General features: G+C 39.4%; 1 protein-coding gene across 1 annotated transcript in view; it reads right to left on the bottom strand.

The window, feature by feature from the left end:
- Positions 1-19,471, bottom strand: part of LOC124593504 (cyclin-D1-binding protein 1 homolog) — a gene marked incomplete in the record, with an annotated part of 95,402 nt that extends 75,931 nt beyond the window's left edge. The window contains 3 exon segments of the mRNA XM_047131933.1: positions 257-319; positions 16,214-16,362; positions 19,342-19,471. Of these exon segments, the coding sequence (XP_046987889.1) occupies positions 257-319; positions 16,214-16,280 (130 nt within the window).
- Positions 19,472-25,820: the final 6,349 nt, after the last annotated feature.

The raw sequence follows: 25,820 nt of genomic DNA, 5'->3' as shown, positions 1-25,820 counted from the left end.
TGCTGTGGGCCCCTAGTAACACAAATGTGAAATAAATTTAGAAAACAATACCTTATTTAAAAGGACTACTAAATTACATCAATTATGTAACAATTTCTATTTGCTGCAGTAAGACAGTTATGGCAAGTATTTGTTAAATAACAGAAATTACATTACTGCTTTCTACAAGAATTCTATACTTAGTGAATTATGTGTATTCCATGTCATATAGCCCAAACAAAATTTTTAATATTACTTACAAAGCTATAATACTTACAAAAAGCAAGCCAAAATCCATCTAAAGAAAATATCTCCGTTTCGTTTTGTTTTGAGTCACCACCTAAAAAAAGGTTGTTATATTAAAAGATGTAATGAATCACTACAGACAGGAAAATTACACTTAAGCGATAACATACACCCACTGCAAAATAAGACCAGTGATGTTTTACGGCCGCTTGCTACCACCTTATGGATTAAACAATATTGAGGACAAAAGCGTTGGTCACAAGTTCAGTAAGGAGTTCTTGTGGTAGCGTGTTCCATTCCTCCACCCGTGTGGTTGTCAACTGCCGGATGGTCATTGGTGCATATGGACAGGCTGCAATATGTCTCCCCACGCAACCCACACACGCTCGATGTATTAAGTTGGGAGAACAGGTAGGCCAGGCCATTTGTTGAATATCTTCTTGTTCCAAGAGTTGCTCCACCTGTGTAGTTCAATGCAGTCACCGATTGTCAATGAAGTAAAGGCCGAATTCACTCTTGAAAAAGACACAAACTGGGAAGGCGTACAGTGTCAAAATAACATTGACTGTTGGGTGTACCATGTCCAAATATTAGGTCAGTATGCCCATGCAACATTATGATTCCCCACATCATTACAAAACGATCATGTTAAGCAATGTTCCTGGGTGTATTACATACCTTCGAATGACGAGTGGTGGGAACACGTAACGCACAAAGGAACGCTGTTGAACATGACCATTTTGTTGGTCCCAGTGCTAAGGTGTGTGGAGGCATAATGCTGCATGGGTGTAATGTTTCCCAATCTTTGACAATGGTACACTCACCAGTCAACATTATAGTGATGCTGTAATCCTTCCGCATGTGCATCTTTTCAGGCCCTTATTTCATTTTTATGGATGAAAAGGTGTAGCCACATCAAACTGTGCTGGTAGTGGAGCTCTTACATTCAGTGGATATTCAGCGAATGGGCTGGCCTGCCCGTTACCCTGACTTAAATCCAATCGAGCATGTGTGGGACATGTTGGGGAGACATATTGCAGCACTTCCACTTGCATCAATGACCATCCAGCACTTGTCAACTTCTCACCAACCCTGTGGCCAGCACGGAAGCACATTGCAGAGCATAAACTACCATCCATGGTGATCACATGCCCTATTAAGGACTCATGTCCCTCATTTTGTAATGCCAAGGGGACAACCACAAAGTGCAGTGACTTCAGTGTGATTATTTCATTTGAATAAAAGTGTCATTTCTGTTTGTCTCATCATGTATGTCTTTCAGGTATCTTCTGTACTATAATGTAGCAGTTCTTTCTACATATGGTCGAAGTTTAATCCAGCTATGTTATTTGGCAGTGACACATCATCCAAATGTTACTTTTGTGCTTAAGTTATGGACACCAGTGTATGAGGTACGTTCAAAAAATTCTGAAATTTTGTCTACAAAATTTTTCTACGCTTACCTTTTACTTAATATGCATGATCTCCTTCGAAATACGCTCTCCCACAATTGATACACTGCTCCCAACAGTTTCCTCATTCAGAAGCAGTCTTGGTGCACTTCTTTTTGGATCGTGCGAAGCACCATCTGCGAATTTTCTTTTATCTCATCTATCATTGCAAATCTTCATGCTTTCAACGAATTTTCAGCCTTGGAAATAAAACAAAATCAAAAAAAGTCCAGAGGGGCCAACTCTGGAGAAAACGGAGGATGAGGCAGCATAGTCATTTCATTTTTTGCGCAATACTAAAGCACCAACAGGGATGCACATTCGGGTGTGTTCACACGATAGAAAAGCTATGAATTGTCTCACCACATTTCAAGCCATTTCCTTCTAACATTTTCTTGCAGGCATCACAATACATCCTGATAGTGCCATTGATTAACAATTTGTCTCTGTAGCATGAATTCATGGTGAACTAATCCTTCAAAGTCAAAGAAAACTAATCAACAAAGTTTTGACCTGACCTGATGAGCTTCTTTTGGCCTTGCAGAACCTTTCCCCAACCCATTGTGAAGATTGAACCTTGGTCTCATTATCATAATCGTAGACCTACATCTCCTCAACAGTTATGTTTGTCTTAAGGAACATCTGTACTCATTCGCGCAATCCAAAAGCCCTACACAGGCTACGAGGCGAAGGTCTTTCTGGCCTTGACTCATGAGCTGTGGGTCGAAGGGACAAACTTGGCGGCAACATGATGCATTCCAAGATGTTGTGTCAGGATTTCATGACAAAATCCAACTGAAATGTCACATTCTTCTGCAATCCCTCAGACAGTCAGTCTTCAATTGGCATGCATAATGTTGTTGCCATTCCTGACATGATCATCATCAGTAGACATCAAAGGGCATCCTGAACAAGGCTCATCTTTAACTTCCATTTGCCCATGTGAATCATTCATAACACTTGAGTACGGCTTCAGCACTTATCATCATAGGCTTCCTGCTTCATTTGGTGTCTCTGTAAAGGTTTTCTCGAGTTTCATGCAAAGTTTGATGCAGACACATTGCTACTCTAACCTGCCATCTCGAAAATCGCAAACTGTGCGACAAAACATTCTACTCAATACAGTACTGAACAATAACTAACAGACATACAATAATAAAACTTTCGGTGGTTACACATTAAAAACATGCATGTGCAGCGATTCCAACGACATTTTGCTCCCACACACCACTGGCGCAAAATTACAAATGCTTCCGAATTTTTTGAACAGACCTCATACGTTACACGATTTAAATTTAAACTTCAATTTGATAAAACAATTCAGGCTTCCAGGGACTAGAAAACTTTGATTCCCAGTATTTCGTATAGTTATTAACTGAATTTAAAAGTTTAAAATGCTGTCATAATCTACTCATTAACAGTACAATATTATGTTAGAGGTTTAACACAATAAGATTATTATTATAGTTACAAACTGTGTGTATGTCTTGAGACAGAGTAAACCACAGCATGCCAATTGCCCAGATTCTACACACTCACTACTTGAGAATGAGAGCGTTTAGCGACTTCCAATAAATTTTATACGTTACTTCAGACCTCTACAAAACTGTTTCTCACTGTCAACCTCGAAAAATGATGAAAGGAAAAAAGTTTACAGTAACTACATTTTCACTGTTCATGCACTGAAAGTTCAGCATCTGGTTTGGCATTTAAATTTATTACTTATTTGCTATTAACTCTATTCCAAAACATTTGAAGGCAGTATCCATGTATACCACCAAATGGACTTGCACAATTATATATTGTACGGCACAGTTTGCAAGATACGACGTCATAAACATTGATCTGCGTGAAAAACTAGCTTTTGCTGAAAACACAGCACAAACTACGCAGACTACATTTTTCCACTGTTTGATGATGATAGCACTTAGTAACTTACAACAAACTATAAACATAATTTCAAACATTTGCTAAACCTTTTTTTTCTTCATTTACATCCTTATATCAAATACTAAACACACAAATTCAATTATAAAATAATCAGACATCTGAAGATATTTTTATAAATGGGAGTTTGACTCTTTAAATATTAAAGAATCTCAAGTTTATTGCTTTTTTTTTTTTTTAACAAAAATACTGCAATAGCAGAATTTCATGGGAGTGTATAGACATAAGTGCAGAGTGAAAAGCTTATCAGCAACAAACTGAAGTAGTTCAGTTTGACAATAAGGCAGCACTCTTCAATTAGCAGCGGCTTAAAAGCTGTGAAAAATTAAAAAAGTGACTGAATATCTGGTCCAAAAACTGCACACTGAAACATTTTTCAAGCCCAACATTCCACTCCACAAATTGGAAAATTAATATTTTCAACAGCACATGAACAAACTCATTGACAGTAAGCAGCATTTTGTTAAAAAGTTCGAATATAATTTGGCATTCACAGTGTTACAACTTAATATTAATAATGTTTCAAATTATTTTAAAAAAATAAGATAAGTAATAGACAAGTCATCCGTTTTTAGGTGCTGGTAACATTCTACATTTAAGAACTATTAGGAAGACCATCACGCCTTCGATACGACGACGATGGAAAAATTACAAAGCACCTAGCAGGGAAGACATTATATCAGCTGATACGACCTCTGATGGAAGAGGCCATTGTGTTTTCACTGAATTGTAGCACGAGTAGAAACTTTTTTTACGAGTACACACAGAGACAGCTAATTCAACGGAATGGACTTTGGAGGCTCTTCCAAAGTACAACACTAAGTGTGATAATATGAAAGCAGTTGTGACTGCGCTAGGTAGATAAACAAACATTACGTCTTTTTGAAAACAATCATAAGTGATCTCTTAATTTAAGTGATGTTCAGTGCTGGGCACATAAACTGAATCTGATTGCAATTTTTTTTTTTTTTTTTTTTTTTCCTTGAAGGACCTTAGTGAATAGAAAAATATTATAAGCAACTTAAAAAAGTGCTTCCTTGAACACCAGGAAGAGGAAATGTGTATCTGCATTTTTTGAATAAAAAGAAGAGGGATGCAAAGGTCTTTGCTCTTCCAGTTCTAACGTGCTCAAACTCACGTCTCTCCATTTGAATTCTTCCACATTGATAACATGTGGGACTGTCTAATGCAAACGCTGAGTATGTCACTTCGCTGTCTGATTATGAGGTGGATTGGATTCATGTGGAGGCCACATCTGTTAAAGAACATGCCAGTAACTTAATATGACTGCCTTCTTAGAGACTTCAAAATATCCCACTTCACACAAACTTTTTTCAAAGTCTTTTTTTCTTTATTTATTATACATATGAACAGGACTTGTGCAGCCATCACACTATGTATTTAATGTTTAATATGCTGAAGTGCAATATACACATTGGATAGCAGCTCTTCCAACAAAAAGACAATATATCCTCAAAGTCTTCCTGTGACAGCATGCCCATGTATGCTGCCACCATGATGGCAGATTCTTATTCAGCACCACTGGTGAGAAGATGAAATAAGGGCACCTGCTTTGCTTGCAGTCAGCACCACTGCTGGCCATGTGGTCTCAGCTGCCCAAAGCCCAAAGCCTCCTGCTTCAGCTGTGCTCAGGGAAGGCTCCGCTTACAAACTAGGACAGTTATGTAATTTTGTATGACAAACATTGCATGTTATTGCACTTGATGTGGGCAACTATTATCCTGTTAATGTTCTCACATGCTTGTGTAATTCTGGTGCTCTGTTCGCTGCCGTTGTAATTCTTGTGGGATGATCTTGTACATAAGGGAATGTAGATACTACAGTTTTTGGTGATGAGGTAATTTTCATTTCCACATGTCATCTGCAAGAATGATGGATATGACAAAGACTCAGTTGTTACACCAGCAGTTGCAGCTTACTCTGTGTGAACATAAGTCTGAACAGCAACAATAATAGCAGCAGCAGTTAAAGATTTGCTTCACCAGTTGGTTACAAGGGTGCAACAGGCCTCCTGCAACTGCTCTCTACAGGCCCTACCACTCTCCCATCTTATCCACCATTCTATGAACAAAGGAAGATTGGGACTCATATGCACAATATTTGCAGGAACATTTCACAGCCTTTCAGGTAGTGGCAAAAATTTCTTTTTTTTTTTTATCTTGGATTCAACCCAAAACATTTCATTCACTTTAAAAATTTGCTCCATTTAAGGACCCAGCACTGTTGTATTCTGAAATTATCAGTTTCTCAGGGCTTATTACCTTAAGCCAATCCAGGCTGTTGCTTCGCATATGGAGCTTCACCAATGTAAAATAAACCGAGACCGTCCTATCAGGCAGGGGTAGACAACCTCCATGGTTTAAATAGGACGTGCAAATTTATTTGTGCTCATTACAAACAGTTCTATGGCGACACTCAGATACATGTCACAGTCATCCACTCTGCTCCGGACTGAGAGGTGTGTCTTGAGGTGATGTGTTTGGAAGATCCTAGTCAAGGAGGTTCTTGCTGTTGCTCAGGCATTTGAATTGTCACAGGCTGCAACTGAACAGTCTGACAACATAACTGATGCAGCATCAGTGTGTTCAGTTCCGCTGACAACCTTGGCATGCTCATTTCGTTTGCAATGTTCAGAGCAGGATGTTAGCACTTTCTGACAACAGTTCTCCTCGTGTCCTGGTTCTTTCTGTGCACACATTCATAGTCACTGCCTGCACTGGCAGACATTGTGAGTCATGTGTCAAAAACATGGCGACGTGGCAGCTGTCTGCCATAGTAGCTCATAACACTGATCTTCAGATACGAACATGGAGTTTAAACATGCATAGTGTAACACTGGTGCACAGCCCAGAGCTCTGTGTTCCCTGTAAGATCTGCAACATTCTGCCCATTCAGCAACAGATTAGTACATCTCACATGGACAATCACATTTTTGGCCAGCGACAGTGCATCTGTCACAAACTATTTTTTGTCTCAATGCCTCCAACTCCATCCTGTTCCAGGCACTGGATGAGCTCTGCCACAAGTTGGTCACTGTCCTCACCCGAAATAGGTGATGTAAAAGACTATGAGGCTCACATCACCCTTAAGCTTAAAGCCATTCCTAAGTTTTGCCATACTTGGCCTTTCTCGTTTGCTCCGTGACCAGCTATTAAGGACAAATTGGACAGTTGCATGGCCTGGGCATCGCTGAACATGCTCATTCTAACCGGTGCGCTACACCTCTGGTTGTCATTTGCAAACCTACAGGACGTGTGTGTGTGGGGGGGGGGGGGGGCTGTTTCTTTTGTGTAGGATTTCCACACTTTTATTTTAAGTCCGCCATTAACGCCCAACCAATAGTACATTGCTACCCTATTCCACCCCTACATAAATACCCTTGAAAATGGGAGTCAGGGAGTGTTTTTTTGACAATTAACTTGGCAGAAGCATACTTCCAGCTTTGTCTCGATTCCACTTCTCAACAGATTACAGTCCCTTCTGCTTATACCATTGCACACACCTGTCATTCAGCACCCCTACCATCTTCCAGAGATTTTTTAAATAGTTAACACAATGCAGGGTGTTCCGTGCTGCAGATACTATCTTGATGACATTGTTATCGTCATGGGTTCCTCACAGCAGTAACATCTCATTAACCTTTGTAATCTGTTCACTAAACTGCTAGAAGTGAGCCTTAGGTGCAATATGTGAAAGCTGAAGATTTTTCAGATGGAAATTAAATATCTGGGCCACTTTCTTTCAAGGACCTCGTCAAAACTACAGAACACTATGTGGTGGCTATTGACAACATACTCAAACTGTGGAATCTGAAGTCACTCCAATCATTTCTGGGTAAAGTCAATCATTATTCACAATTTCACCCCAATGTTATGGACATCACCTATCCGTTATACAGGGGCAATATTGGCTCACAGAAATGCTGACAGTTCTGAACATCCTATCACATACAGAAGCTTCCGCCATTCGCAACTTCCTGACTGGATCACACAACTCCAGCATTTGTATGTGTGTGTGTGTGTGTGTGTGTATCACTATGAAACACACTATAAATCAACAGCACAACATGAAAATGCGGTCACGTTGTCACACTTGCCCATGGGACCCGATTTGGCCTTTGACAAAGCAGAAGTTGTCTGTTTTCAGATTGATGATCACTTGCAGCTAGCAATGGATCATTTTCAGTAATGTCTCACCACACAATACAGGCTACTGCAAGATCCTATGATCTGTCAGGTGGTTCATTTTGTGCACAGTGGTTGGCCCGCTCAACTGCCCAACTGCTCTGTAATTATGTCCTCCTTAGTCATCAGCTGGCAATAGTCAACGGCACACACCTCCTTAGTATTGATTCTGAGGACCCCCGCCTTTGTTGTCCCTCTGGTTCTGCAGGCTCATATCCTTTCTGTCCCACACTGTAGCCACTGGGGCAAGAACCACATGACGATCCTCACTCAGTGTTTTGTCTACTGCCTAGCAATTGAGAAGGTCGTTCGTGAGTGCCAACAGTGCAATGGGCAGGTGGTAGCACTACCACTTTGCTCCATGGCCTAAACTGAACCAGCCACGGGCCCACATACACATTGACTCTGCAAGCCCCTTCTGTTCCTTGTGGTGGTTGGTGGATGACATGTCTAATCATCCATGTGTCATGCGGTAAACCATAGCAGAGGCTATGTTGTGGGTGCTCATCCAGGTTTTTGTGATTGAAGGGTTGCTCTCAAACAGTTGTCTCAGATAATGGCCACAGTTCACTTAGGTATTGTTTCACATGCCTGTGCTCACATTGGTAATACCAACCTGATGTCCACTCCATTTCACCCAGAGTCATGTGAATCAAAGCATATGGTTGGCACCTGTAAGACGCAGTTAGATAAGTGCTCGGCAGATTAGTCAGCTGACTCAGCATTACACCTTTGTTTCTCAGCACTTTCAGGTGCAGTGCGTGTAAATATGTTGCATTGCTTCAGTTCACTGTGTTGGTGTTGTGTTGTAAAGCACCTGAATTGATGTTTTATCATATTTTTTGTTAATGCTTGTGATGTAAAAGATGGTTTAGTACAACAGTTCAGCAAATTACTAATAAATTTAGAGAATGTATGGAGGGCCAGGAAAATGTACCTCATTTTCTCTGCTGAATTTATTTACTGGACTGTTTTTTTTTTTCATCTGAGAGAAGAATACAGTGTTTAATATAGTTTATATTTATTAACAGTTACCCATTTCTACAACCACAGCTCTATGATTACCTTACAGATCACACTCAAGTGTATGGTAGGGGCTTCACAAAACCACTTTTAAACTAGCTCTTGATCATCCCACTTTCGAATAGCATGCGGAAAACATTAACAGCTAAATTTTCCTGTATGAGTGCTGACTTGTCTTTTTTTATGGTCTCTTCTCCCTACCGTAGGTGTGCACCATCAAAATGTTTTGTGATTAACCTGTTAAGTGGGTAGTTTGCGCACGCGCCTCTTCCACAGTGGGTAATATACGACAGCGCGTTCGTTCGCGGTGGTGCTGCACGTTGTTCTCACGTTTTCCTTTGCATTTTCATTGTTGAATTTAAATTGATATTGGGTGGAAATGAATAAAATATATTGCAGAAGTTAACAAAACTGTATTTTCACAATATTACATATAGTTTTCAGTGTGAAACATTTTAAAACAAGGTGCTGCACACAAGGAAACTTCGCATTCTGCGCACCAGTATGAAGTCTCTTTGCGAAGGCCTTTTCTCGTACACACCACACACCTCATTGTTGGTCTTTTCTTCGTTGTGGGTGGCAGAAGGTCTGGAAAATGCCTGGCTGTAAGGCATGTTGCTTTTGGTGTTCAAGGTGGGTGTCCTACTGGTGTCCTTTGATGTGGTGAAGATATGGTCAACTGTTCACCAAGACTAATCAGGAAGCTCATTCTACTTTGTTCGCCACCATGCTTCTTGTGCAGAATGTATGCATTGTAGCATGCAATGTCCGACAAGTGGCGGAAAAGCTTCTAATAGTATTTTTTTCAGCTTGCTTCTGGCCATCTGGTAGCTTTGTAACTGAGAATTGCACCTATCCACACCCCCCCCCCCCCCCCCCCCCCATATTCTTGTTGTAGTCAACGACAACTTGTGGCTTTTAAATGATTCCCTTCTTCGAGTTTACATTTACAAGTGTATCGTCAAGGAAGGTGCTGACCATAACAACGTTTCTTTTGTCTTTCCATTTCATTACCATCTGCTTGCCTTTGTACCCTGTTATGTACTCCCCTTTCTTCAGTTTTTCCTTTTTTACGAAGTCAGGGAACCCCTTCCTGTCTTGCTGCATTGTGCTGACAACATCGGTGTTATTGCTGGTTAGTTTGTCCACCAAATCTGTACTGGTGTACCAGTTGTCAAGATAAATACAGTGGCCTTTCCCGAGTAGATCGTGAGCAAGCTCCAAAAAAATTCGAGAGGTTATTTTTTCGTCTGGATAGTGGCTACCATAATTAGTGTCCTTTCCAGTGTAAACATTAAAGTCCCATACATACCTGGAACTGCTTTCACAGAGTTCGTACAATTTGATGCCAAATCTGCTACGCTTTGATGGAATATATTGCTTCCATCCAAGTAGTCCTTTCCAGAGCAACAACGATTCGTCAACGGTGATGTTCCTTTCTGGCATGTACACTGATCTGAATTTACGCCTCAGATGCTCCATAATGGGGTGAATTTTGAATAGTTTTCTGCTGATAGTGCCTAGTGGATCATATGAGGTATTGTCAGCAAAGTGGAGGAATTTCAATAGAAGATGAAACCGCTTTTCACTAATCACTTTCCTGAAGAAAGGTGTGTCAACTGACTCCCTCTTTGAAAAGTACATTTTGTGGTCTGGTTTGTGAAGATTTCCTTGAAGTACAAACATTTCAATAAGTGTTTTTACCTCGTCATGTGTAGTATTCTGCCAACTGTGAACCCTAGAGCGTGCTGCTAAATTGGGATGAGAAGCTATGAACTGTTCTGCATATGTTGCAACTGTTGGGATCCGTACCAGATCGGTTTGACGGAGGAGATAGAGAAGATCCAAAGAAGAGCGGCGCGTTTCGTCACAGGGTTATTTGGTAACCGTGATAGCGTTACGGAGATGTTTAATAAACTCAAGTGGCAGACTCTGCAAGAGAGGCGCTCTGCATCGCGGTGTAGATTGCTCGCCAGGTTTCGAGAGGGTGCGTTTCTGGATGAGGTATCGAATATATTGCTTCCCCCTACTTATACCTCCCGAGGAGATCACGAATGTAAAATTAGAGAGATTAGAGCGCGCACGGAGGCTTTCAGACAGTCGTTCTTCCCGCGAACCATACGCGACTGGAATAGGAAAGGGAGGTAATGACAGTGGCACGTAAAGTGCCCTCCGCCACACACCGTTGGGTGGCTTGCGGAGTATAAATGTAGATGTAGATAAGTTCGTCTGTTCAGCTATCATTGTGCACAAAGCATCATCCACAAAACACTTAAAACAACTCATCACATCGTTTTGTTTTAGAGGCACAACTGTACCACTGAATAAATATTGAATATGAACTGAACTAGCACACACAAATTCACTAGGTACCGTCTGATGCAGTAGTGTCTCGGGAAGATAAGGCACGGGAGATTTGCTTTTGTACAAAGTTGGGAGGATAATTACTGTCTGTAAGGGCCTCAGTGAACCCCTCAGTATATTTCGAGAGGGAGCACTAGTCACTGCAGATGCGATGACCGCAGGTGCCTAGGCTGTACGGAAGGGACTTCTTAGTACGGAACGGGTGGCAGCTGTTGAAGTGGAGGTACTTCTAATGGTTAATAGGTTTCATATGGGCGGAGTTACTGGTGTAGCCATCTTTGAGGTGAAGGTCAACATCGACAAAGGCAGGTTGTTGGGTTGAATAGGACCAGGTGAAACGAATGGAAGAGGTACTATTTCATCACCACATTCCACAAGAAACCTAATTAGTATACAATATGGAGCAAAGACTTGACTTTATTATGTGACTTGAGTTACTTCACTACTTCCACATTACTCACACTGGCAACCGTTCTTGATGAGAAATGTTTACGGCACCTTCATTTGTGAAAGAGTTTTGGAAAACCATGTTTAGTAACTCTGATTTAGTTGTGTTGTCACTGGTAACATTACTGTTCCTATCATATAGTGATGTTATTTATTGTATTGTGTCACTAGTACACTTTACACACAACCAAACATTCTTTGGATTTTCTGCCAGATTTGTGCTAATTTAATGCCTCACTCTTAGAACAACTTTGTTTCTTGTATCTGTCAACTTGTTTAAGTTATAGAGTTGCAATGGAATACAATATTGTTGAAAGATTTTTCACAGAACCAACAGAAGTTGTGGTCATACATAAAGGCTCTTAGTGGCCCCAAAGTTAAGTCTCCCTCAAATGTTCCTTTACAAAGGAAAACCGAGAAGTATTGCCCTAACTTAATTCTCATGCCACTGGAAGGAAAAGAGAGAGAGAGAGAGAGAGAGAGAGAGAGAGAGAGAGAGAGAGAGAGAGGAATAGTTATTAGTGTCAGTGGCATTGAGAAACAGCTGAAATCATTAAAATTTAACACAGCCCCAGGGCTCAATGCATTCCAAATCATATTCTACACCCAATTCACAATTGAGTTAGCCCATCTGTTAACAGTTAAATCATAAGATACCTCAAACAAAATGCTGTGCCCTTAAGTAGGAAGAGAGCACAGGTAACATCTGTCTACAAGTAGGGTAACAGAAGTAATCCACAAAGCTACCACCTAATACCTCAGACATCCAGTTGTTGTAAAATCTTGATTCTGGACTCAAACACAGTGAGGGATCTCCAACAGAATGACCTCCTCCAGGCCATCCAACGGATTTCAAAAACGTAGATCATGTGAAACCCAAGTCACACATTTCACATGTGTCATCCTGAAAAACCAAGGCTGTTGGGGCAGATGAAGTATTTCCCATTTTCTGAAAAGCATTTGACTCAGTACAATACCTAAGCTTAACATCAAAAGCATTATTGTATGGGGGCATCAGGCTGAATTTTGTGGCTGGACAGAGCATTTCTTCGTAGGGAGGACGCAGCATATTATCTCACATGGAGAGTCACTGACAGATGTAGAAGTACCTTCAGAGGTGCCTCTCGGAAGGGTGTTGGGACCCTTGCTGTTCTTATTTTATATTAATGACCTTAATGACAATATTAATGACAATATCTGACTTCTCAAAGATGATGCAGTTATCTACAATTACATAAGGTCTCAACAAAGCTGCACACATATTCAGTCAGATTATGATAAGATTTCCAAGTGGTGCAAAGATTGGCAATCTGCTTTAAATGGTCTGAATTGTAAGACTGTGCACTCCACAAAACAAAAAAATGTAGGATCCTACGGCTATAAAATCAACATCCCACAGCTGGAATTGGCCAACTCCTACAAATACCTGGGTGGCATAGAGACTGGAAATGGAATGATCACACTGGCTCCCCCATGTGTAAAGCAGGTAGCAGACTTTGGTTTATTGGTAGAATAATAAGGAAATGCAGTCAATCTACAGAGGAGACTGCTTACAATTCACTTGTCTGACCTATCCTAGAATACTGCTGAAGTGCGTGGGACCAGTATCAAATAGGACTAACAGCGGATATTGTAGGTATACAAATAAGGGCAACAGGAATGGTCATGGGTTTGACTGACCTGCAAGGGAGTGTCACAGAGATGGAAGAACTGTACTGGCAGACTCTTCAAGACAAATGGGAACTATACTGAGGAAGTCTACTAACAAAGTTTCATACACCAGTTTTAAATGATGACTATGAATATACTACAACACCCTCTACATCACTTCCCAAAGAGATCACGAGGACAAGATTCGATTAATTACATTATGCATGAACCATTTAAGCAATCATTCTTCCACTGCTCCACATACAAACTGAATGGGAAAAAGTCTTAATAATGGGTACAATGGGATGCACTCTCTGCACTGTACTTCACAGTGATTCATGGAGTATAGCCTTAAATCTAGATAATGAATACACAGCTGCAGTCTGGTCTAAACACTATCCTTGGTGACCTACCTAACAATTTGTCGGTGTTGCTGAAGGCTGCTGTCCTAGCTCATAGGTAACAGCAAAGCTCAAATTCTGGATAAAATATTGAGAGCTGCTGAAGAAAGTTAATTTGATGTATGTGAACATAAAATTTATCAGCTGACTACTTAAGTAATTAACCCTCGCAATATCAAGGGGGGTACTTTATGCCCACCTTTTGAAGATATTGTAATTTAGTTATATATTTTAAATTTTTGAAAGATATTTGTTATTTTTAATGATTATTATCTAACATTCCATAACTGTTTTTAATTTTTCAGTAAAACATTACCTACAAATTTAAGTCTTAATACCGAATGTGACTTTTCATAATAAATGTTGTTGTTGTTGTCTTCAGTTCAGAGACTGGTTTGATGCAGCTCTCCATGCTACTCTATCCTGTGAAAGTTTCTTCATCTCCCAATACCTACTGCAACCTACATCATTCTGAATCTGTTTAGTGTATTCATCTCTTGGTCTCCCTTTACGATTTTTACCCTCCACGCTGCCCTCCAATACTAAATTGGTTATCCCTTGATGCCTCAGAATATGCCTTACCAACTGATCCCTTCTTCTAGTCAAGTTGTGCCACAAGATCCTCTTCTCCCCAATTCTATTCAATACCTCCTAGTTAGTTATGCGATCTACCCATCTAATCTTCAGCATTCTTCTGTAGCGCCACATTTTGAAAACTTCTATTCTCTTCTTGTCTAAACTATTTATCCTCCATGTTTCACTTCCATACATGGCTACACTCCATACAAATACTTTCAGAAACGATCATTTCCTAATCTAATACTCTCAGCATCTCCCGATTTAATTCGACTACATTCCATTATCCTCATTTTGCTTTTGTTGATGTTCATCTAATATCTTCCTTTCAAGATACTGTCCATTCCGTTCAGCTGCTCTTCCAGGTCCTTTGCTGTCTCTGACAGAATTACAATGTCATCAGCGAACCTCAAAGTTTTTATTTCTTCTCCATGGATTTTAATACCTACTCTGAATTTTTCCTTTTGTTTCCTTTACTGCTGGCTCAATATACACATTGAATAACATTGCAGATAGGCTACAACCCTGTCTCACTCCTTTCCCAACCACTGCTTCCCTTTCATGCCCCTCGACTCTTATAACTGCCATCTGGTTTCTGTACAAATTGTAAATAGCATTTCGCTCCCTGTATTTTACCCCTGCCACCTTCAGAATTTGAAAGAGAGTATTCCAATCAACATTGTCAAAAGCTTTCTCTAAGTCTACAAATGCTAGAAACGTAGGTTTGCCTTTCCTTAATCTATTTTCTAAGATAAGTTGTAGGGTCAGTATTGCCTCACGTGTTCCAAAATTTCTACGGAATCCAAACTGATCTTCCCCGAGGTCGGCTTCTACCAGTTTTTCCATTGGTCTGTACAGAATTCATGTTAGTATTTTGCAGCTGTGGTTTATTAAACTGATAGTTTGATGAATTTCACATCTGTCAACAACTGCTTTCTTTGGGATTGGAATTATTATGTTCTTCTTGATCATAATAAATGTCATATTCATATTTTCAGGTTCTTACAGATCTATATATCTTCATAAAGTATGTTACAAATAGAAGTCAAATGAGAATGACATGTATATTTCTTTTATTATTTGTAACTGTCATAAAGTTCACCTCCCATCATACACGTTATGGGAAAAGCATTGGTATTGCTACGATTGGGATAAAGGATATTTTCATGTTCTGTACCCTACCTATGCATCAGCACCTATTTAATTAGTATCTTATTAATGAAAATTACTAACAATTAAGGAAATTTGGTTTGTTTGTGGTGGGCATAATGTATGGACTCCCCTTTGGTAGCACAAGTTATGGAAAATATGTTGATATTGCTACAGATAATATAGCAAGTTATCTAGATAACTATATGGGTAAATGTAATGTATGTACATGTGAAAAGAAAGAATCTTTCATATTCTATACGTAAAACGTATAAAAATAGTTGTGAAAGGGCGAATATTTCACACATAAATCTCTCACAGGCCAATAAAGTACAATATGATACTTGAGGAAAGGTAACGGTTGATAACAACAGAATGATTTAATACAGCAAGTGGCTTGGCTTAATTTGATTTGCGAAGTATCAAGTTTATTATTGTGGCCTAGTGTCAAAACAAACCTGAACACACTATACACGAAATTCACGAAGTGTCAAATGTGTGGTTACAAGCAATTATTACATTTCTTAAACGTATAACAAAAAAAGTATGTTGTTCCATAGAGATCATGGTAACACACGTGCCTACTGCACTTCAAGCCATCCATGCGTGAAAGGTATTAATTCCTTCCCTGTGAATAGGAAACATAGCCACCACTGGAGGCAAAGTGCAGTTAAAGCCTGTCTCAGTAAAAACAGCTAATTTTTGGCGTAACAGGAAACCCTGCACTCCAAGGAACGTTCCCAATAATTTACTCGCAACATAGCGTAAAACTTACTTTCTATTTCGCGTAAATTATTCTCCAACGCTTCCAATATACTATGAAATACATTTTCTTCGGCCATATCAGTGGAATTCAGCGTCAAAAACTGAATCCAAACATAAACACAACTTAACCTATATCTCGACTTCGTTGATAACCCACAACTGTAGAGGTGGCAAAAAATAACGTAACTGATAGAAATAACCGGTTACTGAGAAGTAACGGTTACTGCGATAACCGTTCCTCTGATTCTGGCAGTTATTTCAATAACTGTTTAGTGTCAACAATGCCTCGCGCCATCTGTTGACCGAAGATCGTACTGCGCATTTGGAAGGCGTTCTATAGACCATGGGAATAACTGTGAGACTGCGCGCCATCTGTTGATAAGAACTGTGTACTATTTCGTGGGCCTTCGTTACTTTTAGAATAAACAATTAAATAAAGTTAATGTCCGAGCCGTGGCTGATAGGAGCTGCAGTACAGGCATTAACAAGTACGGTCGTTCCCTTAAGCCACCGCCTTACGTGTTAATTTAGCTTGGACGGGTAGTACAAGGAAAGTTACTAAGGAATTCGAGCGACTATGGAAATAACTGTCAGAGCCGGTATTCTCCTCTGGCAGTTATCGTTATTGGCTCGTAGTTCTAGTTCTCTGGTAGTTATCGGGCTACCACCACAGATAACCTGGAAGCTGGTAACGGAATAACTGTGTGTCTAGACGTTCCTGACTCGGTGACTCCAGTTAAAGGTCGTAGTTCCAGGTGATATTTCCAGAGAGGATAGTAACTGGAGCGAACAAATATTTTCGTACTGCTACGGAAATAGCCGCTGGCCATCGCGAATGACAAATAACATGTCAGAAAGTATAACATAATACAGTGGAATATAATAATTATTATCCTCATCATTTGTCAGGAGATTGTCAAAATACGTGAATATATCACAGTAACTGCTAATATTTACAGAATTGGTACACTGACAGAATAAAACACAGTTACGTACTTTTAATAAATTTATCGTACACAGAATACCCGATCTTGACTGTTGCAACCAAGTGCTGTCAAAACTGAAATATAGCAGAATTTTTACCTGAGCTGGTCTATCAGTCTCTGTTACGATATTCATCTACAGAGTAGAAGGAGGGGTCACTGGAAGCGTCTGATTCCACCCGTCTGCTTCAACGTACAGGTGTTGTGGTGTGTGAATGTCATTACGGCACGGTGTTTATGAGTTGGTTTTTGTGTGTGTGTGTGTGTGTGTGTGTGTGTGGAGGGGGGGGGGGCTGTCGATCTAGGTTGCAGTGCCGGAATTTGCTGGTGGTAATTATTTCTTTTTTTCTAGCTGTGATGTTTTGTGTATTTATGAAGTATTGAATGTGATTTAATTTATGTAGGGATGATTGATTTGTGGACTTTTGGGATTGTGGTTTTATTTTTCGCAGTTGTAGGTGTTGGTTTTTTGGCATCAGTAGCTGTGGTGGACCTATATAGGTCACCGGATGATGACCGATTCCCATTTTCATAATTGTGTGTGTTGATGTTTTAGTATCGTCATCTGAGGTTGACCTATGTAGGTCAAGGGAAATGTCTGATTCCAATTTTCGTACTTTTAGTTATGGGTATTGGTGTTTTGGTATGGTCACCTATAGTTGACCTATATTGTTCAAGGGAAGTGTCCGATTCCTGCAGATTTTTGTTGGTGTAGCAGAATGCTGTATTTTTTTTTTTTTTTTTTTTTTTTTTTGTTCTTCATTTTGTGTTTTGGGATCATGGTGTGTTTTTTTTACTAGCTTGTCCTCACCCTAAAACCCCCAACTTCCCGCAGTTGTCCCATTGGTTTAATTGTATTTTTGGTGGGAAATGTTATTGTATTATTTATACGTATCTTCGTGTTTGTTGCCATGTGTATGTAGTGACGTCATAGACACACTTAAAATAGACATTTCCGGCATATTGATGATGGGTGGAATCAGACACTTATGTATCAAATAGTCATTCAAACACACTGTAAACCGTGCCTTATCTGAAACCAAGTTTTTAATGGTTGCTGACTTGCTGGCAGCTTATTGAAAATGCATGTTCCTGAATATTAGACCCCTTTTGGACCAAGGTAAGTAATTTTAGGTCTTTATGTAGATTGCTGTTCCCATTTCTAGTACTGATATTATGTATTAAGCTATTGGTTGGAAATACTTGTAACAAATTTCATTAAGGAATAAATATACTAGGAAGCAGTGGTTAGAATACAAAGTTCCTTGAACAGGTTCCTACATGATGTTCTTGAATTGATACCACAAACGATTTTTATTACACGCTTTTACATGCGAAAAACTTTTGCTACGTTTGATGAGTTACCACAGAATATGTTCCCTTATGAAATAATAGAATGAAAAAATGTGGTATGCCCTTCCCAACTGAATTTATTATCGAGTTGTAATCCCAGAAATGTAACACTGTCAACCTTTTCGATCTGCATGTCTTCATATGTTATAAACATGCTGTCGCTGGAGAAATCGAGCAGTTTGCAAATCTGACATAAAACTTGGATTAGCGTACTCACACTTTCCCCAATAGGACTAGCTTTTACAGCACAGGAGTAAACGAATCTGTCACATTACGTATATTTTGTTGTATTACAAGGCTGTACACTTTATTCTATTATGTGAGCAGCACAAGAAATTAAGCTTCGAATTTAACCTACAGTACTCAGTTTACATATTACTTCATACTTAAAAACGCACGTTGTTAACATTTTACTTAAACAGTGCTTTGGCGAAGTTCCGCGTACTTTCTGTCGCAGCTGCGAAGATAATATTTCTAATAGCGACCGATAACCTACAAACATATAATCTGAAACACTAATAATCGTTCTAACATCAACTAAAATGTACCCGGAGTTAATAAGCTGAGGTTATGACACGATTCATACGACATTCCTGCTATTTCACACTACTCGCAGTTATACTGATAACTAAACTGATGGATTCCAACTACGTCGTTATTTAACTGTCGGAGTTATCGGTATTCGCTAGCGAAAAATAACTTGGCAGTTATTAATAACCGTTAACGATAACGGTTATCAAAGAATAACTGGAACTGTGATAACGGTTACTCCAGAATAACCGTTTGGCCCACCTCTACACAACTGACAACAGAACAATTGAAGGATCAAAAAAGTTGTCGATAGCCAAACGTTGGAACAATGTCGCCAACTTTGTTACACGACACACGTAATTCGGTTACGAGTGCATATTTCTCGAACTAAAATACATTCCATTCCAAAGAAATTCGTTAGATATCTGAGTTAGCCAATGACGATAGCGGTTACTATCAGCCAACGAAAAAAATTAATTGTCTAATACAAGTGTCAGACTGTGTACCCTGTTTTCGCTCAAGTGGTTTATTTACTGACGGATCAAATGTGTATCGTTCTGCGATGTTTGTGGGAAGAGTTTTGTATGAAGGCATAACTAATGAAAACATGTGCGTTTTCCACGGCATCAGCGAGGCAGAGAAAAAAAAAGTCACACATTTGGCTGCTCTCGGCACACGTACATGAGAACACACAGGCCTACAGAAGGACAGGGGTCATTTCACATCAAGTGGTCATAGGCTTCCCGCTCCTTCAGGTTCAATTTTCCTGAAATTTGCTGTGGATGTAGACCTATCCTAAAAATGAATTTGTGCAAAATTTTAAATCACGAGCTTAAGTATAGGAGAAACAGCGAAATTATATTGGGATGGAATTTCGACGAATGTGCATGAAAACGAACAAACACCAATGTCTGAAGCTGATTTATTACTAGACAGAAGCAAGTGGGAAACTATTACTTTCAGGTCCTGGATTATTTCTGGCTGTGAATCAGAACAATACAGTTTGACAGAATGTAAAGCATTTTGTGAGCCAGTATAATACATGAAGATGACTCAAGAAACCTGCAGAGAAAAATGCACATATTTTTGACCTCCTTTGCGGTCAGGTATATCAGGAAGAAAAAATGCAAATAATCTACAGCGTGGCTCATTTGTTGACAATGCCTCTTAGCATATCTCCCTGCTTAGCCAATTATTTTCGACTATACTCAATCACAAACGTTGTATAGAATTTAAAATTACAGTAAGTGACCCAAGTTAAAATGCAAGTGTTGCAAAAGGTTCATTTCAGAAATTCTTCTTTCTCGTACCATTGTAAGGAAGACAATTTCCTGCACTAGTAACATCCTGTTGAATTTTAGAGTCAGTTCAGCAAAGGGACCAAATGCGAGGTTGAGCTTCAACAAAAGTCAAGTGTAGTATGTTATGATAGCAATACATTATGGGATGCTGAACCCATACGTTTAAGACAAGCAAGAATGACAACTGATAGGTTAATGCTGATGTTCCAACTAGCCATGAAAATCATGGAAATTTCATGACTCAACCAGTTCAAAAACAATAGTTGAGTCAGTTTCTGTGCCTATCCGGCTTTTTTCAAGCCATCTTTGTTGGTTTCTTCATGAGATTCCAAAGCCTCAGTTGGATTTCTTGCTGTGATTCCCAAGTTGTGTTTTCTGGTTTCTTCATCAAGGTTTCAGAGTGTCAGCTGGATCTCTAGCCTTGGTCCCCAAGCCCTGTTTGCTGATTTCTTCATTGTGGTTCCAAAGCTTCAGTTGGGGTTCCTGCCTTGGTCTCCAACCTGTGATTTTTGGTTTCTTCATCGAGGTTCCAAGGCCTCTGCTAGATTTCTTGTCAAGGTTCCCAACTTGATACTAAGGTCTCTTCATGTTGGTTCACAAGCCGGTGTTATTTAAACTTACTGCTGTATCAAATTAAATTATTCTCCAATACTGTTCGATATGGCTTCTGGGAAATTATACTGACATCCTGTTGTACTTGCTGAAAGTGCTCCAATATTCATGATGATGTGCTGTTCAGGAATCTAACATTTAGCTTCTCTTTCAGGGTAACAGAATGAACAAGCTGGACCGAAAGGGCGCATGAATTTGATCAAGACATCATCTCTTCGGTATCAACTTCACATGGAACATGTTCCATTTATTGTTGACCCCAATTATAGTCCTACTCATAGAATCAAGATGGTGGCGAGTGTAAAAGTAAATCGTGCTTCTTCGTGGAAAAAGTAAATTTCGGTGGTTAAAACCAAAACGTGTGTAAATTGTAAGGACGAAATTTCAAGGTTTAATGAATGTATTTACAATTTATAATCGGTGCTTTAAAAACAGACGTGAAGAAGCTTCAATCCAGAATATGTGAGACACTGATGAACAAAGAAGATTCGTCATCAGGGAATAAATGGAAAATGGAAGAAAACTATTCCCAGGAATTGTAATCTCAAAATAACACTGAAACTTCCATATGAAAAACAGTGAAACCTTAGTGCTTAAAAACAATCATAAGTGCATAAAAACCTTATTGTGCAAATTGCTGAAGATTCATTGAACACGACAGTTGCAGCCGAAAAGTCTGGAAATGAATCGCATAAAGTAAACAGACCATTGCTAATTGATCCCCCTAACGTGAAAATTGGAAAACGCGAGAAGATCTGTGTATTAGGGAATAGTCACGCCCAGGAAATTTCCGCAGTGTTAACGGATAAATACAACATCAGGGCATCTGGATTCGTGAAGCTTGGGGCCCTATTACGACAACTAACAACCCTAACAAAATCTAATGAAGTAACTAGCTTGACTAAGGATGATTTTGCGGTTTTGATCGGAGGAACTAGTGAAGTTTATAGAAATGAATCATACCAGGTTATCACAGAACTGAGAAATTGTCTAAATAATTTAACTCATACAAATGTTCTCTTTGTGAATGTCCCACAGCGCCATGACTTACTGAGATGGTCATGCGTAAACCGCGAAATTAGTGTCGCTAACAAGAGCTTAGTGGAAACATGTACTCATTTCCAGAATGCTGATGTCATAGACACCAACACTTTAGAGCAAAGGTTCTATACAGCTCACGGCCTTCATTTAAATGCATCAGGAAAAGAGGTTCTCGCTGATAAAATATTTACTAGTATCTCGCCTGGCAATAGAGCAACCAGGACAAGTAGCAATCTAAGGCAAATTACAAGCTGTTTTTGGCGAGCAGCAAACAGTAAAGCCCCCAATAAGTTGCAAATTACGAAGTGGTTTAAACACAGTAGGCCAGAAATCAAGTAGTAAAACAGCCTCGAATTACGAAATGGTTCAAGCGAAAAAGGACAGTGGTAAATGAAGCACAAATCTTGCTAGCTCCAAAATTAACTTCACCATTTGATCGTCACCAAGAAGCCGAAACCATACTCAACAAACACAGAAAGAATTTTTTAGGCCTAACGTCACCTGCTGAAGAAAAAGAAGCAGCAGTACCACCAACACCACCACCACCAACGATGACAGCGGCCACTGAACTTCCAACAACAGTAGCAGCTGTTCAACTCTGCCTGAGGAGGAGCCAGTGGCTTGGTACAGCTGCTTCAAAAAATGGTTCAAATGGCTCTGAGCACTATGGGACTTAACATCTGTGGTCATCAGTCCCCTAGAACTTAGAACTACTTAAACCTAACTAACCTAAGGACATCACACACATCCATGCCCGAGGCAGGATTTGAACCTGCAACCGTAGCAGTCGCGCGGTTCCAGACTGTGTGCCTAGGTACAGCTGCTTCATTTAGTGATGATTTTTTATGGCACCAAATGAAGGAAAGGAAGAGATTTTGACAAATCAGCCTGAAAAATTGCAGATAAGTGTAAAAAATCAGCAACAAAGCAGCACTTCACCAAGTATTGACAAAATAACAGATACTTGCAAAACTATCAAGATAATGAGTCAAAACATTCAGTGTCTCAAGAATAAAGTGTTAGAATTAGAAGTCGCCATAAACAACTTTTTAGATATCTCTTGTGTTTGTCTATCAGAACATTGGTGCAGGGTCTGTGAAATAAGTCCTACAAATATAAGCAATTTTGAATTAGCATCTCATAATTGCAGCATAAAGTTAGATCTGAAACATATTATCTAAATATCGAGAAACATTTTGAATCATGTGCCATAGAGCTAAAATCTGACGAGAAGCCTAAAAATCTAATTGTCATGAATATACAGGTCACCACTAGGTGACAGAAATAATTTTTTTAAAAATTTGGAAGCAGTGCTAAACATTTTGTATAACAATGAAGTGAACTTATTACCATGCGGAGATTTTAACATAATCCTGTTAATTGAAAATGAATAAGAAAGACAGCTTTTGAGTATCCTAAACAGCTTTCATATGAAACGACTCTACACAGACCCCAATAGTACTTAGGTTTTTCAGACCACAACATACTACTAACATGCATAAATTCTTGCCTGTGGCTTGTTTCATTGGTGACAATGTTCTGTATTGTAATTCTATTTTTTTCCAGTTGTGAGCTAGTGTGATACTGACACCCATACTCTCACAAAAAAATCATGATTCAGGAATAGTTGTTAGGTTGGAGAATCAAACAAAAGTTCTCATTAGGGTGATTAATCATAATTAATATAATTAATACTGATATATTTAGAGTTGCAAGCAGAACTATGAACATTATAAAAGGCAGGACATGTCTCTTAATAGAATGCATGATCATACTGGGCAGCAAATCATGCTCTGAAGTGTGCTCCCAGGCTGACTGCAACTTTGGTAAGGAGTTCTTGTGGTAGGACGTTCCATTTCTCCTCCAGTACAATTGACAACTGAAGGATAGTCGTTGGTGGATGTGCTGCGTTATTTCTTCCCAACATAACCCATACATGCTAGATTTGAAATAAGGCAGGGGAATAAGCAGGCCAGTCTATTCCCCAATTATCTTCTCCTTCCGAGAGCTCCTGCACATGCATAGTTCGTTGGAGTTGCCATTGCCACCCGTAAAAATGAAGTCAGGGCCGAATGCACTCTTGAAGAGACAAACATCTGGAAGGAGTAGTGTTCTGACTGGTGAGTGTCTTGAAGATAGTACGTCCACGCAGCCTTACACCTCTCCACACCATAACACATGGACCACCAGAATCATAATGTTCGATGCTGTTCCTGGGTACGTCATGTAAGGCTGGATATGGAAAGAGGTGGGAACGCATAATGCACCCAATAACATTGTCAAACATGATTGTTTTTGATGATCCAGGTGTCAAGGTGTGGGAGGATCATAATATTGCACGGCTTGACTGCCTCCAAATCTCTGAACACAGTATAGTCAGCAGTCAACATCATTGTAACACAATACTACTTTCTTACATTTCTCTTTTCTGGAGTGCATTCAGCTCTGAATTCATTTTTATGAATGACTGTGCACACCTGCTTCAAACACTACAGTAGCTGGAGCTCTCGGAGCAAGAGAATAGAATATTTGGTAAATGGAGGCATGCCCATTCCCTCAACTTAAATCGCATCGAGCATCTTTTGTATGTGGAGGGGAGATGTATTGCAGCGTGTCCACATGTACCAACAATGTGGTAGAGGAACGGAATTCCTTACAAACCATGTGATTAGTATGGGAGTACATTATAGAGCATGCATTGCTGTCCAGAGTCATCACACGCTCTATTAAGAACCATGTCCTGGCTTTTGTAATGTCCAGGGAACCATCAAAATCACAGTGAGTTTAGTGTAATTGTTGTCTTTGAATGAAAGCATCATTGCTGTTCATCTCATTGCATGTTTCTTTCAGTTACCTTCTGTACTATACAGTAGCAGCTATTTCGATCTATGGCCAGAATTTGACCGAGCTATATTACTTGGCAGTGACATATTGCGAACGTTACTTTCATCCTTAAGTTTTTCACACCAGTGTAATATGAGTGTATGAGGCTGTCAATGCTTCTGGGACACTGTTGTTGTCCACTGTGGCATGTCAACAACTTGTTGCTGTTACCAACACAATGTTGTTATCAACCTACCTTAACTGATAACCCGAAGCTGTCCTCAAGACTATGTAGTACATTGTAAATCAGATGCAAGAGAGATGAAAGATGATGTCCTGTTGTCGGTTTTTTAAGAGGACACTTTCGTGTTGGAGCTGCTGCCTGCATCGAACTATAAACGATTAGACTTGTCAGAATCGTTGCTAATGTTGATACCATAATGTTTTAATAGTGCAGTTGGTAAAAGTAAAACAATGTCTCAGGAAGAAATAAAGTAGCAATTGTATTTATGAAATACTGTGATGAAGTAATGTTGATACTTCTGGATTGAGTCTACATTTAATCAGTCTTAGTTTTTAAATTATATATTGTAATGTAATTGATGTATGCACAATTACTGGTAGAATTACTGTGATGTCTTATAAAGGGTGTGAAACCAGTTTTTGTTGTTTGATAAAAAAGCTTTGAAGCTCTTACTCGACTGTGCTATTTGTGTTAAATAAACATTATGCATCTCATTTAGGTGTAGATGAATAATCATTCACCACCAAAAAACCAAAAGTGATGTCTTGGTGAAAGGTGATCTGGGTGCTGTGGTAAATATAGGGGAATTATGTTACACTGACAGCATCTATCTAACGAAAATATTTTGCAGCAAGGAAAGTTCATCCATTTGTAATAGTGAATGGAGCTTATCAATCTTCATATACTTGTTGTATATTGCAATATAAACCTAATAATGCCATTAAGTCC

The sequence above is a fragment of the Schistocerca americana genome, chromosome 2, assembly GCF_021461395.2.
Source record: "Schistocerca americana isolate TAMUIC-IGC-003095 chromosome 2, iqSchAmer2.1, whole genome shotgun sequence".
Classification (NCBI taxonomy): Eukaryota; Metazoa; Arthropoda; class Insecta; order Orthoptera; family Acrididae; genus Schistocerca; species Schistocerca americana.
This window is presented reverse-complemented; position numbering and strand designations above follow the sequence as displayed.